Source organism: Astatotilapia calliptera, chromosome 11 (genome assembly GCF_964374335.1).
Source record: "Astatotilapia calliptera chromosome 11, fAstCal68.1, whole genome shotgun sequence".
Lineage (NCBI taxonomy): Eukaryota > Metazoa > Chordata > Actinopteri > Cichliformes > Cichlidae > Astatotilapia > Astatotilapia calliptera.
The window spans coordinates 37,257,342-37,272,699 of NC_137432.1; the positions used below are offsets into that span (position 1 = coordinate 37,257,342).

A 15,358-nucleotide genomic window follows, 5' to 3' on the forward strand; every position below is an offset into this window, starting at 1 on the left:
CATAGCAAGGCATTTTTACTAAAAGACTAAAAATTCAGTCATATTATTGTCTACGCCTACAGCTCTTGAGCTGTATGCGTTTCAGACTCAAACGTGGGACGTCTGACTAATTTACAAAATTTGCAAATTTGTAAATTAGCAAATTTACAAAATGGTAACAACAGGTGTTCAAAAGTTTCTGATGAGGATACCTCAATCTGCCTCAATACCCAAGACTAAAACTAACACTAAAACACTGAAACATACAAACTAAACATTTAAAAAGAACAAAATGAACAAACACACTCTGGAAACTATCTGAAGCTGAATTAAATCAAAAAGTCAGAATGGTGATTACAAAAACTAATAACTCTGCCCGTTCATTCTGGCACATGAACACTAATGAGTTTAGCCTCGGTGTGGCTCGTGGGGTTAACCTATCGCAGTCCTCACACAGGCACCGCTGAGTCACAGCTGTACTTTTCCATGTCTCTCCCACATACATACATTTAGCCAACAAGTTGAACCCTCGATGGAAACTATACATGCATAACTAGCTCTGTGCGTTTGCAGAGGTGTGAAGACCACTCGCTCTTGAACAACATTTTTAGCCACTGACAGTGTCGGGCTGCCTCTGCACACCTACCTGTGGTTAAGACATGTAAAAAAACACCAACTTTGTACTCAGGCTTTAGAAAATGTTAAAAATGTGTTAGCTGTGTTTCCATACTGCTTCTCCAGTTCAAACTGGCCTGTTTCTCACTGGTTCTTACAGATCTCAGAGCAAACCTCCTCATAGACTGTATATAAAAGATGGACAAAGCCAACTTTAGATTAGCTGTTGGTTTGTGAAGCCCAGTTTTAAAGCTACAGCTTTATAATTGTGACTGCTAACATTATGACCTGGACGGGAGGGTGGACTGCAGTGTTATTGGCTAACACTAGCTAGCTTAGTTAGCAAGTTGCTTTTATATTTTATTATTAGACAAAGATCACCTGACTGTAAAAACTGCCGTTTTAAAATGATAAACCACTTATTATGGGAATAGAGGTTATCCAAACCTACCTGGCCCTGTGTGAAAAAGTAATGATAACCTAATAAGTAAAAGAGCCACAATCAAGAATTTACAATACCTGGTGATGTGTGTGTGTGTATGTATATGTATGTATGTATGTGTATATATATATATATATATATATATATATATATATATATATATATATATATATATATATATATATATATATATATATATGCCCCAGAGACAATCCAGCACATAACAGCAGGGTGCAAGATGCTAGCAGGCAGGGCATACATGGAACGCCATAACCAAATGGCCGGCATAGTGTACAGGAACATCTGTGCCGAGTATAACCTGGAAGTCCCGAGGTCAAAATGGGAGATGCCCCCAAGGGTGGTGGAGAATGACCGAGCTAAGATCCTGTGGGACTTCCAGATACAGACGGACAAAATGGTGGTGGCTAACCAACCGGACATAGTGGTGGTAGACAAACAGAAGAAGACGGCCGTAGTGATCGATGTAGCGGTTCCCAATGGTAGCAACATCAGGAAGAAGGAACACGAGAAGCTGGAGAAATACCAAGGGCTCAGAGAAGAGCTCGAGAGGATGTGGAGGGTGAAGGTAACGGTGGTCCCCGTGGTAATCGGAGCACTAGGTGCGGTGACTCCCAAGCTAGGCGAGTGGCTCCAGCAGATCCCGGGAATAACATCGGAGATCTCTGTCCAGAAGAGCGCAGTCCTGGGAACAGCTAAGATACTGCGCAGGACCCTCAAGCTCCCAGGCCTCTGGTAGAGGACCCGAGCTCTAAGGATAAACCGCCCGCAGGGGCGTGCTGGGTGTTTTTATATATATATATATATATATATATATATATATATATATATATATATATATATATATATATATATATATATATGAGGATATATATATGAGGATATATATATATATGAGGAGGAGGAGACAATCAAAATCTCAGTAACCTAAAAATCGAACTGGATCTTGTTGATTTGTTGCGAAAGGAATCGGGAAGTAAAAGTTATCAGGCCTTATTTCAGTTTTTAAAAGAGGGAAACCTGTTTGGAAGGATTTGAGGATTTATTTTTTTTTGAGCGTCGTTCTAGACCCTACTCCATACCAGTTGGTGGCGATAATGCACCTTTCAATTGTTTGCCAACCGCCAGTACAAATGTAAGAAAGAAAGAAAGAAAGAAAGAAAGAAAGAAAGAAAGAAAGAAAGAAAGAAAGAAAGAAAGAAAGAAGAACGCTTACACTCCACTTCAGCAGGTGGCGCTAACGCACCTCTACAGTGATTTCCCGACCGCACTACGGAAGCCGTAGAGGAAGAAGAAACTCGAAGATGGAGGATTTGGTGTCTGTTGAGAAGAGTCCGGTAAGAATCGGTTTCCCCGGTTTTCCTTTTCTTACAGTGAATTCTGTGTGATGGGCTTTCGTAAACTCACGTGTTAGAGTGTGTCTGTCAGCGTGTGTGTGTCGCAGTTTGTTTTGCTGGTCGTTATAACGGTGAACCGCAAACCTGCCGATTCATTCTCAGCGCCGCTGCTATGTCATCCAGTTAGCCGCTAATGTTAGCATCACGTTCGCAGATCTCAAGGAAAATGATTTGTTTTCTAAGTATGTGAGGAGTTTGTAAACCCGTACTCAGTAAATGTGTGTATTAATTAGTCAGATGATGGTTTAATTGCGGAACTCGGTGTTTTAAGCACCGCAAAGTAGTCAGTTATTGGTAGCTAGCTGTGAAAGTAGCTAATGATTGTGATGATTGTGTAAAGCAGCTGCTGTGCGGGTCTCTGTGATTTTGGCTTTGTCCCTGAATGCTGAGGGCTGTTTATAACTCCACATGTTTGTGTTTTTATTGTCGCCTTCGCAGGAAGACATGCCGGCGGTACTGAGCTCCAGACCTCAGACGGGACTCTCCTTCCTGGCACCAGAACCAGAAGATCTGGAGGACCTGTACACCAGATATAAGGTCTTATTATCTGCTGTTTACGTTTCACAGATTTACACACACTTAAATGGGTCCACTTTGGTAAAAAGACTACAGGAGTCCTGAAAAATCCTATCGTGAAAGGACACTTATATTAGTGGTTCTTATATATCTTTGTACAACTTGCGTCATTCACACACCTGAGTGCTTTTAATGCACACATTCACAACTTGGGGTTCATTATTTTGCCCAACTAGGGAATTAGAACCACTAACCTCCCAATTAGGTGACCTGCTCTACTTCCTGAGCTAGGAAGGGAAAGTGAGAGGTGGGGGACACAGGTTCATGTAGAAGGCAGTTAGGTCCAAATTAGTGGCTTTTTCTGATTTCAAAGCTCTTCTCAAATGGGCATCGGCAGGTTTCTGCTGGGATGTGGTGGAAGACACAGGAGAAGAAGTGCAGCTGACTCGGTGGATCTGCTTCAGTAGCAAACAGCAAATTAATGGCGACTTCAAAACAGACCAAGTGAGAGACCCGTACTTATTTGAAGTTCACCGCCTGGAAAACAGTGGGCGGTGCATTATAGATCCAGGATTATACTTTGTTGGGTCCACTTGACAGAAATGTGGATGCATGTACCCTTTAGGCTTCAAAAAACAAGCTGCGCCTGTTTTGGTCGAAAGCATTGCAGCAGCTGGAAACAATGTCATCTGCAAATTATGGCAAATAACAAAGAGACAAAGCACTTTTGGAATATGGGGAAAGCCAAAAACTGCGCTTCCTCCACTTCCGTACCATTGATTCATTAATGTTGAATTCTCTCCAGCTGCTCTGTTCCCATGTAGTTGCACTATATTAACGAATAACCTCGTATTGTGGATGGATTATCTCAGTTGTTCTCCAGGCTGAAGTTTGGCCCGTGTATCATCATCATCATCAACTTTATTTATAAAGCACTTTAAAACAACCACAGCTGGCACAAAGTGCTGTACATTGGAACTGTAAAATAAAATTACCTGAGATATAAATAAAACACAAATAAAAGAAGAGTGAAATCATTAATTAAATAACTACTTCAATTAAAAGAGAAACTAAGTCTCACTGAGGTTAAAAGCCAAGGAATAAAAGTGGGTTTTAAGACGTGATTTAAAAGTGGACAGTGAAGGGGCCTCTCTAACGTGCGGGGCCTTCTCTATTGTGGCTCCATAATTTTGGAGCCACAATAGAGAAGGCCCCGCCCCCTCTGAGCTTCCTCCTGGATCTCGGTACGTCCAGGAGCAGCTGGTCAGCTGACCTGAGAGACCGACAGGGTATGTGGGGATGAAGAAGCTCAGAGAGGTAAGGCGGGGCAAGACTGTGTAGGCATTTAAAAACAAACATAAGAATTTTAAAATTAACTCTAAAAGACACAGGCAGCCAGTGCAGAGAGGCCAGCACGGGGGTTATATGCTCTCTTTTTCGAGTTCCTGTTAGGAGTCGTGCAGCTGCATTTTGAACCAGCTGCAGACGTGAGAGCAATGACTCACTGACCCCCACATAAAGTGAGTTACAGTCGTCCAGGCGGGAAGAAATAAAAGCATGGATCACTGTTTCAAGGTGCTGCCTCGAAAGAAAAGATTTTACTCTTGCCAGTCGCCTGAAATGATAAAAACTGGACTTCACCACTGCTCTGATTTGGTTGTCCAATTTAAAATCACTGTCCAACTTAAAACCAAGGTCAGTAACAACAGGTTTAAAATAGACTTCCAGGGATCCTAAAACAACAGAGGAGGACTCACAGGGACCACTGGGTCCAAACACCAACACTTCTGTTTTCTTTTCATTAAAATTGAAAAAGTTTAGAGCCAACCAAGCTTTAATGTCATCTAGGCATGTCATGAGAGGTTTAATGGAGATGCCATCCTTGTGTTTTTAGTGGCAAATAAATGTACAGCATCCTGCTATGCGATTGCATTTGTCCCTGACCACCAGAATCCCTCACGTTAACTTTTATCGAGTGGAAAAAAAGTTGGCGTTCATCCTCCAGCTTCACTGTGCTAATGTTATGCTAACATAGCTGTGTCGCTAGCTACCACGTAGCACAACATTATATACCAGGTAGTCCAACTTCAGAAACCCTGCAAACGTCACTGCTGTTTAGTTTCATTTATGTTGGAAGTGATAGCAGAGCTGTACGTTTGAATTTTCTCAGAAACCTCTCAGTCAGAACATGCTATATCATGTTTAGGTGGAAACTAGCGAGCTAACTTCCTGCTAACTTCTAACTCCGTTGAATTTAATAAATTCTGTTTGCATGGATGTTAAACGTAATAGTTACACCTGGTAAAGCAGCAACGCTGATGATTTTATTACAGATGAAATAATTTAGACAGTTTTTAACTCTCAGTGATGCTGCTGTGTTCGTTTGACTTTGGGACCTGAAGCTGATGGAGTTTAGGACCCAGATTACTCCGCAAGGCTCCTGACTACGGCAGCCGTAATGCTCTGACAATCCATCAAGCAGGGCGGCTTCATAGCTTACCAAAGTCGTATAATTTTTGGACAGATTTCTGCGCACCGTGTAGCACATAAAATCGGTTCGAGGTGAGTAAACACAATCAGAATTCATACAAAAGGCAAACTGACGATTTTTGAGAAAATTAAAGGATTTTAAGTGTGCCTTATAGTGTGTGAAATACGTTATACAGAAGAAAAAAATATATCGCGATACATATCGTTCCCGCACATGCTTCAAATTATACCGTGATATGGACTTTAGGGCATATCGCCCTAGTCTGCAGCTTTCTGTGTCCACATTGTCTTGATGTTGTTGCCCTCACAAACTCTGGCGCTCTGGTGTCATTTCAGCTTGTTACACGCACACTCTGGTGTGAGTGGCACATCTGTGTTTATTTTCATTACAGTGACATATGTATACATGAGCAAGTAGTATTACTATGAGATGCTGAAAGAAAGAAAGAAAACAGAAAAACCTTCACCATCACTTTCCTGCTCTTTGAAATGTCGAGGAAAAGTGCCGAGCATGTACAATGTGTGGACGTGGCCTCAGTAACAGTACCAATAGTTGAAGTGTTGAGAGGATGTTCAGGGTGAACATTTTAATAACGGTTGCTTTTGTCTTTGGAACATTCAGTGTTTCTCAGCTGGGGAAAAAGGTTGGTTTCAGAGCTGTCAAACAAATTTCAAAAAATGTTTATAGAATCAAGTAAATAATTTTTTACTCAGAATTCCACGTAGTGTGTGTGGGGCTAGGATAAACAGCCTGTGCTACTGTGGGCTGGTGGTCCCTGCAAGACAAAGTTTACAGTCAAAACGCCCTCTGCTCAGGACTTAACTGTGTCCTTCAGCACTCTCACATTTTGCTTAGTTTGAATTCAAAATTTTGTTTCTAATCATCATTTTAAATAATCCAGGTGAAGTTATTGTGGCTGTTTTCATCGAGCAGCCTTTGGCATGGAAGCTGCAGATGTGACCTGCAGCTTGTGACCTGTGACCTTCATCTCCAGCAGGCTCTCACGCTGCTTTTGCTGTGTCTTTGCAGAAGCTGCAGCAGGAGCTCGAGTTCCTGGAGGTGCAGGAGGAGTACATCAAAGATGAGCAGAAGAATCTGAAGAAGGAGTTCCTGCACGCTCAGGAGGAGGTGAAGAGGATACAGAGCATCCCTCTCGTCATTGGCCAGTTCCTGGAAGCTGTTGACCAGAACACAGCTATTGTTGGTTCCACTACAGGTACTGTGGGGGCAAAAAGGCAAACTTTAATAGATCTACTAAACCAAAAGAAAGGGTTCTCTATTAGCATAAATGGAATATTACATCACTTGGAAATCAGTAATAATTGTTTTTGCTATCTTTCAGCAGGCCCTTTAACCTGACTCTGTGATAAATAATTAAACCCATAGATTATAAATGAATGAAGCTGCAGATGATGCATACGGGCTTTATCATGTTCCGGCTTTCAGATGTGCCATGTGCCGTGTACGCCTTAAATGTGTAATGAGCCCTGTTCCTCCTCCTCATTCCTCGTTGTCAACCTTTCAGGGTCGAACTACTATGTGCGGATCCTGAGCACCATCGACAGAGAGCTGCTGAAGCCCAACGCCTCGGTGGCCTTACATAAGCACAGCAACGCTCTGGTGGACGTGCTCCCCCCGGAGGCCGACAGCAGCATCATGATGCTGACGTCAGGTACGAAGCCTTCAGGCTCTGACATGTTCAAGCCCTGTCGTGGAAACTCATCACAGTGGGCCGGAGCTTTCTTTGTTTCTGCACTCGCGTCTCATTAAAAATATCTGAAGCTGGCGCGTTCACTTTAACCATCAGAGCTGGTTTAACTTGTGTGTGTTTCTGCTTCCAGACCAAAAGCCTGACGTGATGTATGCTGACATTGGTGGTATGGACATTCAGAAGCAGGAAGTGAGAGAAGCTGTGGAGCTGCCTCTCACACACTTTGAGCTCTATAAACAGGTCAGATATTCAAGTGACATTTTCACACTCGTCATGGTCCACACTGGTAAACGCCAGACGCACAAACGGTAACTAAAGCCAAGTGTTAACTACACCTGGTCTTAGCAGTGCAACACAAAGGTTCAAAAAGAAAGTTTTAAAAAGGTAAAATGAGATTTACACTGAGCGCAGTGGTCGTCTATGCTTCCTAGACGTGCTCCAAACTAGTCACATGACTTCTGGCCACAGGCTGTATATAAAATATGGACGTCGTGTCAGCGTTTGGAAAGTGAAGCCAGTGTAAACCTTAACCTTGATTCTTCATAATGACCTGCAGGACCATTATTGTATACATGTGTATGAGAGAACCTCAGTAAAAACCTTCCTGATAGGTTTATGATCTCAGTCGCTGTTGAATAAAACATGTTAACTTTGTACATTTTAGCTCCATGAAAGTTTAAAAAAGACTCATTGGGGGATACATGTAGACTGTAGTACACAGCTACGGCCAGAAGGTGGCAGAAATGCATGAAGATGTTTGTCAACAATGACTGTGCAACAAATGTAAACAAAGGATGTTACATGACTTATTTTTTTATCACGAACCACGCGGTCATATTCAGCCTTCTGACTCTTTCCTCAGATTGGCATCGACCCTCCCAGGGGCGTCCTTATGTACGGACCTCCAGGCTGCGGTAAGACCATGTTGGCCAAAGCCGTGGCTCACCACACTACAGGTAAGTGCAGCAGGACGTGATGTGCACCTGTAATACATTTAACTTTAAAAGGCTTTAATATGATTTTTATAATAAGTTGTGTTTCACCGATTTTCTCTCTGCCTGCAGCGGCGTTCATCCGCGTGGTCGGCTCCGAGTTTGTTCAGAAGTATTTGGGGGAAGGTCCTCGTATGGTGAGGGACGTGTTCCGGCTGGCAAAAGAAAACGCCCCCGCCATCATCTTCATCGACGAGATCGACGCCATCGCAACGAAGCGTTTCGATGCACAGACCGGAGGTACGAAACAGCCCGACTTTTATACATGTTGTTTTTAGCCCCTGTCCTGCACGCGACTGTCTGCGTGACGAACTCGGCCGTCTAACCTCTTTGTTTCCTCTGCAGCTGACAGGGAAGTGCAGAGAATCTTACTCGAGCTGCTCAATCAGATGGACGGATTCGACCAGAATGTCAACGTCAAGGTGAGCCGAGCCTCTTAACTGTTTCCCCCTGTGGCTGCACCACATCTCTGCGTGCTGACTCGAGCTGCATTTCATTCACTGCATCGTTATCACTGCGTCTGCTGCAATCCAGCTTAGAGAGCATCCCCGAGGCTCACGGCGTCATTCATCAGCACCTTAAATGGACATTTTGCCCTTGAGCTGTTTACACATGGAGTGCAGCTAAGACTTGTACAAAGAACTCCTTCCTGTTCTGATGAATGCTATAACCCAGAAAGGTTTTTGGGGCAGATTTGTTTTTCTCTGCCAAAATAGTTCTTACAGTGAGAAAAGTGCAGGAACTTGATGGTTAAAATGTTACAAATGCACACGCTCAGAAATAATCAGGAACACTGTATCGTATTTATTCTCATTTGTATCATTAACAGCTTTTATTTGTGCTTATTTATGTGAGCATATTTATCATATGTAACAGATTCATGTAGTGTAGGTAAATCCTGTCTACTCTTTGTGGTCTGAAGCTTGCTTTGAAGGTGATTGCTGTTCAATTGCAGGCAGACAATTCCAGGCTCTGGTTGCCTAGGTAACTCACTAATATATTTACTGTCAGGTTACATGTCAATCGGCCTTTGCTGTGCTCTCACTGGCAGTCACTTGAGGCGATCGCCTGAAAGCTGAGAAAAGTTTCTCGGGTTATTTTCTGTTTTTTATAGTCGCTCGATGTGGGGAAATCTCACTGAGATCATGTGGTCTTCAGTCGCCACGGTGCTTCCTGTTTGGACGCAGCTCAAGTCGAGAGTAGTCCTCCAAAGAAATGATTATCCAACGAATCATTTCTTTGCCATATTTCCAAAGTGAGTTTAAGGCCTTTAATGAGGATCAATCTGCCTGTCGTGACGCTGGTTTGGACCACTTTCTTAGTATGTTTATCTTCTTCTAACTCTGGATGTTTTCCCAGAATAAATATTCTGAGACTGAATTCCTAACATATCACAGATGTTCTTGTCCAAAGTCTCTGAACGTTACGTGACGTACAGCCTGGAGTAAATCCTCCTCCTGTCCCGTCCAGTAAAAACAACACACGTCTCTAAAGTTAAGTAACCTTTAGTTCATTGACATTAGTTTATTCTACCACAGTATCCAGTCCCATTCTTCATCATCCCAGCACAGAATAATATACAAAGACTGTGTTTTCTTCCAAAATTCAAAGTTACTGTGTCAAGAAGTTCAGCAGCTGTCGGAGCGGTAAATTAGATCTAAAGGGCCGTAATGGCAGATCGTGGAGGATTTATAGAAGCGAGATCCAAGTATTCCAAACTGGTACTTCATATAATAACCATTGTAAATAAATGGGAGATTAGTAATAAATAAAGCTCATTGTGCGTTATCTTTTTATAAATAGTTGAAAATGCCATGAAAAAGCAAAGATTTCCGACAACACGACGCAGGCTCACTGCAGCTCGACGGTGTTTACAGCAGAGTGATGTCACTCCCTGCTGTCCTCCATCACCTCCACCTGTTGGTTTTCTCTTTATTTTTTCTGTTTTTCATTTGAAGAGCTTAAGAGTTCAAGGAAACCTCTGTGGAGAGACAGTCCAAGTTAAAGAATAATCATCTGTGCCTTTATTAAGTGAACACATCACATGTCACGTTTACAATCATGTGCTTTAAGAACATGTCAACCCCTCTTCCCCGTCTTCAGGTGATCATGGCCACCAACAGAGCCGACACTCTGGACCCGGCTCTGCTCCGCCCGGGTCGTCTGGACAGGAAGATCGAGTTCCCGTTGCCCGACCGCAGGCAGAAGCGTCTCATTTTCTCCACCATCACCAGTAAAATGAACCTGTCGGAGGAGGTCGACCTGGAGGACTGTATCCTTTTGGCCCTTGAGCTTATTTTGTTCCCGCTCTGCAGCGTTCACCTCAGCACGTAGTAACTGTCTCACTTCAGGTTTTCTCATTTAAACGATTCACTGTGAGTTTCTACATTGTTGGGTTTCGTTTCCGACTCTGGGCTGTTGACTTCTTTGGCTGGAGGTTTTGTTGTGTTTAGTCTGCGAGTCCTTCCATCTGCGTTTACTTTTGCATGTCTGTCCTCCACATTATTCACTTGGATTCAGGGCCGAACTGGTTTCCACACTCGCGTTTGGCATAAAACACACCAACGGCTTGCTTTGCATTGTAAAGTGTTAGAGATGAAAATGTGCTCCCTGCGTACTGTTTACATCGCACCTCCTCCATAGACACCTCATCACTGCTGCTGATTCATTGAATGCTGTTTTTGTTGATTCGGCCTTCACTGACACACAGATGTGGCCCGACCAGACAAGATCTCTGGAGCTGACATCAACTCCATCTGCCAGGAGGTGAGCTATGCGCTACACCTACTTGTTTACACTTTTTAAAATAATGTATCCATTAAGTATGAGTTATTAGTGATAATGTCTTAAATACAGTTTGGAGACGTCTTAAAATTTGATCGGCTGTGAGCTGAATGTTACTTCGATCAGCCAGTTTTAAATGTAGAAGCTTTTTTGAGCCGTTCGCTCCACGTGTTTAAATTTGGGAGAGTTTTCCGTCCGATGCTTTTCCTGACGCCACCTAAAGGGAACTGAATCGGCGACCTTTTGTTGACGACCTCTTCCTAAAAGCGTCGGCTCAATTTCAATTTAAAGCTACAAGATCATAAAACGAGCGCCAAACGTGGCCAAAAACCACCTGTGTGAGATGTTGTTTACACTCTGGGAACTTTAAATTAGACTTATAATGGTTTTAACCTTATTTACTTTCATTAATAAGATAAAACTGATTACTTTTCTTCTTGTCTTGTCTCAGGCCGGCATGTTGGCAGTGCGAGAGAACAGGTACATCGTCCTCGCCAAAGATTTTGAAAAAGCCTACAAAACGGTCATCAAAAAGGACGAGCAGGAGCACGAGTTCTACAAGTAGACGGAAAAGATCATCGGGAAGAATAAAGATGTCCAGACACACGTCTGTTATTGATTTCCGTCTGTGTCTGTAACTACGGCGAGTCTTTTGTGAATTCACGACCTGCGTTGATTTTTGGACTAAATTTACTCACTGTGGCGCTCGTGGCCTCACGTCAGCCCCGTGTCACACCACCATGTGAAGGAGTGTGTTTTCCTACATGCGCTCCTCTGGTTCCTAAAATATCTGGCCCTGACTGTAGCTCGGATAGAGCATTTGTATCTGTGTGTAGTCTGAATAACCCGAGAAATACATTAAAGATGTTTTCCATAAAAACAGGAAATGATGGTGATTGTTTTTCTACTTCTGGCTGAGCCATTAGAGCAGCAACAAATGTTTGTTATTTGATGGAGAATATTAAGCGGGAGTCACTTTAATTGATTTAAACGCAGTCTCGCATATTTTAGGGTGGACCTTAGAGCCACGGCAGTTTTAGATGCTTCGATGCCGACTTCATTTTTCAGATCCAGCAGTCGCTGCGTTGTCACCACTCCGGACCAGCACCAGCCTTTTCATTTCATCTTTGTGGCACCGAAGCACCCGTTTAGACCTGATACTCACTCTCTGGGTGGGACTTGGCTTCATCGATGGGGATCAAACAACACAAAAGTTACCTGTTCTTTAATGGCTGAAGTAATATCAGGTACAATCGCAACATTTACCAGATAAAATAGATACATTTATTAATCAGCAGTGGGAGCCATACATGAGATAGATGTAGTCCCGTGTGGATAAACTGCTGCCGCTTTTTGGCTTCTGGAGTTGACAGAGTCGACTCAGATGGATGCCGGTGCTGGGCCGAGCTTCTCGGCGCACCCCTGCCGGTCTTTGCGTCTCTGTTTTTAAGTTTGCCCGTGAGTTGAAGCATTGCAGCTGGAGGTTACCGCTGCCCCTTGAAGTGGGAGGAAGATGATTAGGAAATCAAATACACAAGTTAAAGAACCGCCTGTCCATCAGAGTGGTGGTACCTACAGGGGTGTGGTAGGAAGGATGTAGGTGACCTGGTCGAAATAAAAGGGACAGAGCTGCGGGATCGCTATTTCTGGGCAGGAGGACATCCTGGTGAATATTTGATCCACCCTGTGGTTTCTCCCAAAGCACTGTCGAGGGAAGAGTCTGTACCACAGGCCTGACACCACAACATCCATGCTGCTTTGAGCCGTTGAGGCGCTGACAGGAAGTAAGCTGTAGCGAGGTGGCTGGCCTGTCATCTCGATAACTGTTATCTTCGCGGAAACAGGTAAACAAAGGTGATTCAGTGCAGAGGCAGCCACAGCGATCATTCATGTAAACGCTTGTCTTCTGAAAGCATAAATGTTATCTTACCTTAAATGTGTTTGTAACCTGCTGCAGGCGATGAGTGAGTTGTTTATCTTTAAATTCCAGATCATCACAGTTTTAAATGACGACTTTGGAATGAGTATACAGACTGTATATTAAAGATGGATGGGTCCTAGCTGACATTTTTTGGGGGGGCTCCGTGTGCCCGTCTATAGACACACCCTTACTGAACCCAAAATATGATTATCATACAGAACAACAGTTCAAAACCTGCTGACAGCTGACGGCAGTGCCTCCCAACGAAATGAATGTCAGCTTTGATTTCTGTGAACCAAATTCAGATTAAATGGAAATTACTGCAGTGAGCTTTCTCTACCAGCACACATCCTGCTATGCTTCCTGTGCCATTTACCCTTTAGCCACTCGCCTAGCAGGAAATTTATGCACCTCACGAAACTCATGGCCTTATTCTGGATTATGTAATTGCCAGGGACACCCTCAAAACCTAAAAGTATAAAATAAAGTCGAGCCCACCACTGATTGTATTACAGGTAAGATTTCAGGGTAAGATTTATAGATTTATAATTCAGATGAAATGTCTGTACAAAGGTCGGGAAAACAACTAATCTCCTTTAGGAACCTGTAAAAATAATAAAGCCATAAACAGTGAACAGAGGCACTGAGTTATTAAGAATATAACAGACTTGACTTCTAAAAACTGCCCTCAGGTTTGGCTGTGGAGGAATAAAGCACATTTACACAAAGACAGCACTCAGGTACAACCCTGAGGTACTTGTACTGGAGTATTTCCACGTTATACTACTTTATGCTTTCACTCAGTCCAGAGAGAAATGTTTAGTCTCTACTCCACTGTACTTACTAAGCTTTACTTCATGCACGATGGCTAACATAGCAGGCTTAAAAACAACACATTGTTGAAGTGCACTCGTTCTGCTCATTCTCAGCTCCACATTTTTAATGTTGGACTCTACTGGAGCAGCTTTGCATGAGTCACAGTTCAAAATAATGCTTATTTGTCTTACACTGGGCTTTTGTGCTTCCCCTTGGATTTTATTAAATGAACCCAACCCCCAGTCAACATACAAATTGAAGGAAACTGTTTCCAGGGCCTACTCCGTGGATCGGCTTCCTCCGAGGCGTGGACGTCTATCAGCAGAGAATGTCCCTTCACCTATCAGCAGAGAATGTCCCTTCACCTATCAGCAGAGAATGTCCCTTAGTCTGTAACACAGTCAAATATATTCTCAAGTAATATTCAAGCATGCCATTCAGCGTGTTAGTACGAGCTCGGGAGCAGCTTGGGAGAACAAGAAAACAGAGACTGCTTTAGATTGTCTTCCCAAAGTGACTCAACTTTATTCACAAGTACAACAGTTTATATAGAGGGACAAATTCATGAGACAGCAGATTATCAGTTTAAACCAGTACAGACCAAGATAAGGCAGCGTCTTCCTGCCCTTGGGTGAAGAAGCATCCTTTGTGTAGTTTATTAGTTCAGCTACAATTGTGATTATCTCAGCGACATATTTTCAAGGCACAAAACGAAGAGTTCTTTCATTAGTGAAATCTGAAACAAACTATTTGGCCTTCAACAGGCGTCTAAAAGATTAAGAAACTAATGTAGCTGAGGGAGTGATCTCTGTGGTATTTCAACCTTGTACCAGCCTGTGATTCTCACACATCAATTCTTGGGTCAAAGAGAAAAATAACTAAAACAAAGGGGCCTTATTGAATGACAGAGTTTTCCTGCATAATGTCACTATAAAACAATATCCAGTAAATGCTCCCATGGTACTAAAATACCTAACACATATAATGTGCCATGTTTCCCAAAACTGAAGGTCTATGCTGACACTTCATTTTCTCGGTACCATTCATAATATTAATTACCTATAACTGTGCTCAACCATCCAACGTGATGAACAGTGCACAAGAGAGAGCGCATCCAGGGTGGAGACGAGTGTCAGAGGTCATTTGTGACAGAAGGATAGCAGGAGAAGTGAAAGGGCAAACTTACAAGATGGTAGTGAGACCTGCTGTGACGCATGATTTTGAGACAAAAAGGTGGAAGGCTGAGCTGAAGATGTTAGGATTTCACTGGGAGAGACCGGGATGAACAGGATTATAAATGGACGTGTCAGAGGGACAGCTCAGCTTGAGCAGTTTGGAGACAGAGTCTGTGGAGAGCCAAGACTGAGACGTTTGCACATGTGCAGAGGAGGGATGATGTAAATGAGGGGCAACGAATGATGAAGAAGCTGCCACACAGGAGGAAAAAGGAAAAGCTCAGAGAAGATTCATGGATGTGATGAAGGAGGACATCCAGATGGTTAGTGTGACACAGGAGGGGGGTGACCCTTAAAAAGGGCAGCAGATAGAAGTACAGGTTAAAGATTACAGCTGGAGAATGTAATTAAAATACATCACAGACACCAGTGATAAAGAAACATGTAAAAAAATAACCAAGGATGATTTCCATATTCATTGCTAGCTTTTATGTCAAAGCC

The 15,358-nt window shown here is 43.0% G+C and overlaps 1 protein-coding gene and 1 long non-coding RNA gene across 2 annotated transcripts; one reads left to right on the forward strand and one right to left on the reverse strand.

The window, feature by feature from the left end:
* The first annotated feature begins 2,225 nt into the window (after positions 1 to 2,225).
* psmc4 (proteasome 26S subunit, ATPase 4) lies at positions 2,226 to 11,832 on the forward strand. Its single transcript, XM_026185150.2, has 11 exons — positions 2,226 to 2,391; positions 2,890 to 2,988; positions 6,488 to 6,674; positions 6,984 to 7,130; positions 7,300 to 7,409; positions 8,032 to 8,125; positions 8,234 to 8,401; positions 8,507 to 8,583; positions 10,265 to 10,433; positions 10,872 to 10,927; positions 11,397 to 11,832. Exons 1-11 carry the CDS (start codon positions 2,359 to 2,361, stop codon positions 11,508 to 11,510), a joined length of 1,254 nt encoding a protein of 417 aa, XP_026040935.1. The 5' UTR covers positions 2,226 to 2,358; the 3' UTR covers positions 11,511 to 11,832.
* Positions 11,833 to 12,206: 374 nt separating this feature from the next.
* On the reverse strand, positions 12,207 to 12,661 carry LOC145431992 (uncharacterized). The gene is made up of 2 exons (XR_013912330.1): positions 12,522 to 12,661; positions 12,207 to 12,441 (listed from the first exon to the last, which is right to left on the reverse strand). It is a non-coding gene; the product is annotated as an uncharacterized LOC145431992 (long non-coding RNA).
* Positions 12,662 to 15,358: the final 2,697 nt, after the last annotated feature.

Bases quoted from the DNA above. Each gene is read 5' to 3' on its own strand.
- psmc4 (XM_026185150.2), top strand. From the start codon at position 2,359: ATGGAGGATTTGGTGTCTGTTGAGAAGAGTCCG. The intron at 8,584-10,264 runs GTGAGCCGAGCC...CCCCGTCTTCAG, and splicing joins ACCAGAATGTCAACGTCAAG to GTGATCATGGCCACCAACAG. The intron at 10,434-10,871 runs GTATCCTTTTGG...ACTGACACACAG, and splicing joins GGAGGTCGACCTGGAGGACT to ATGTGGCCCGACCAGACAAG.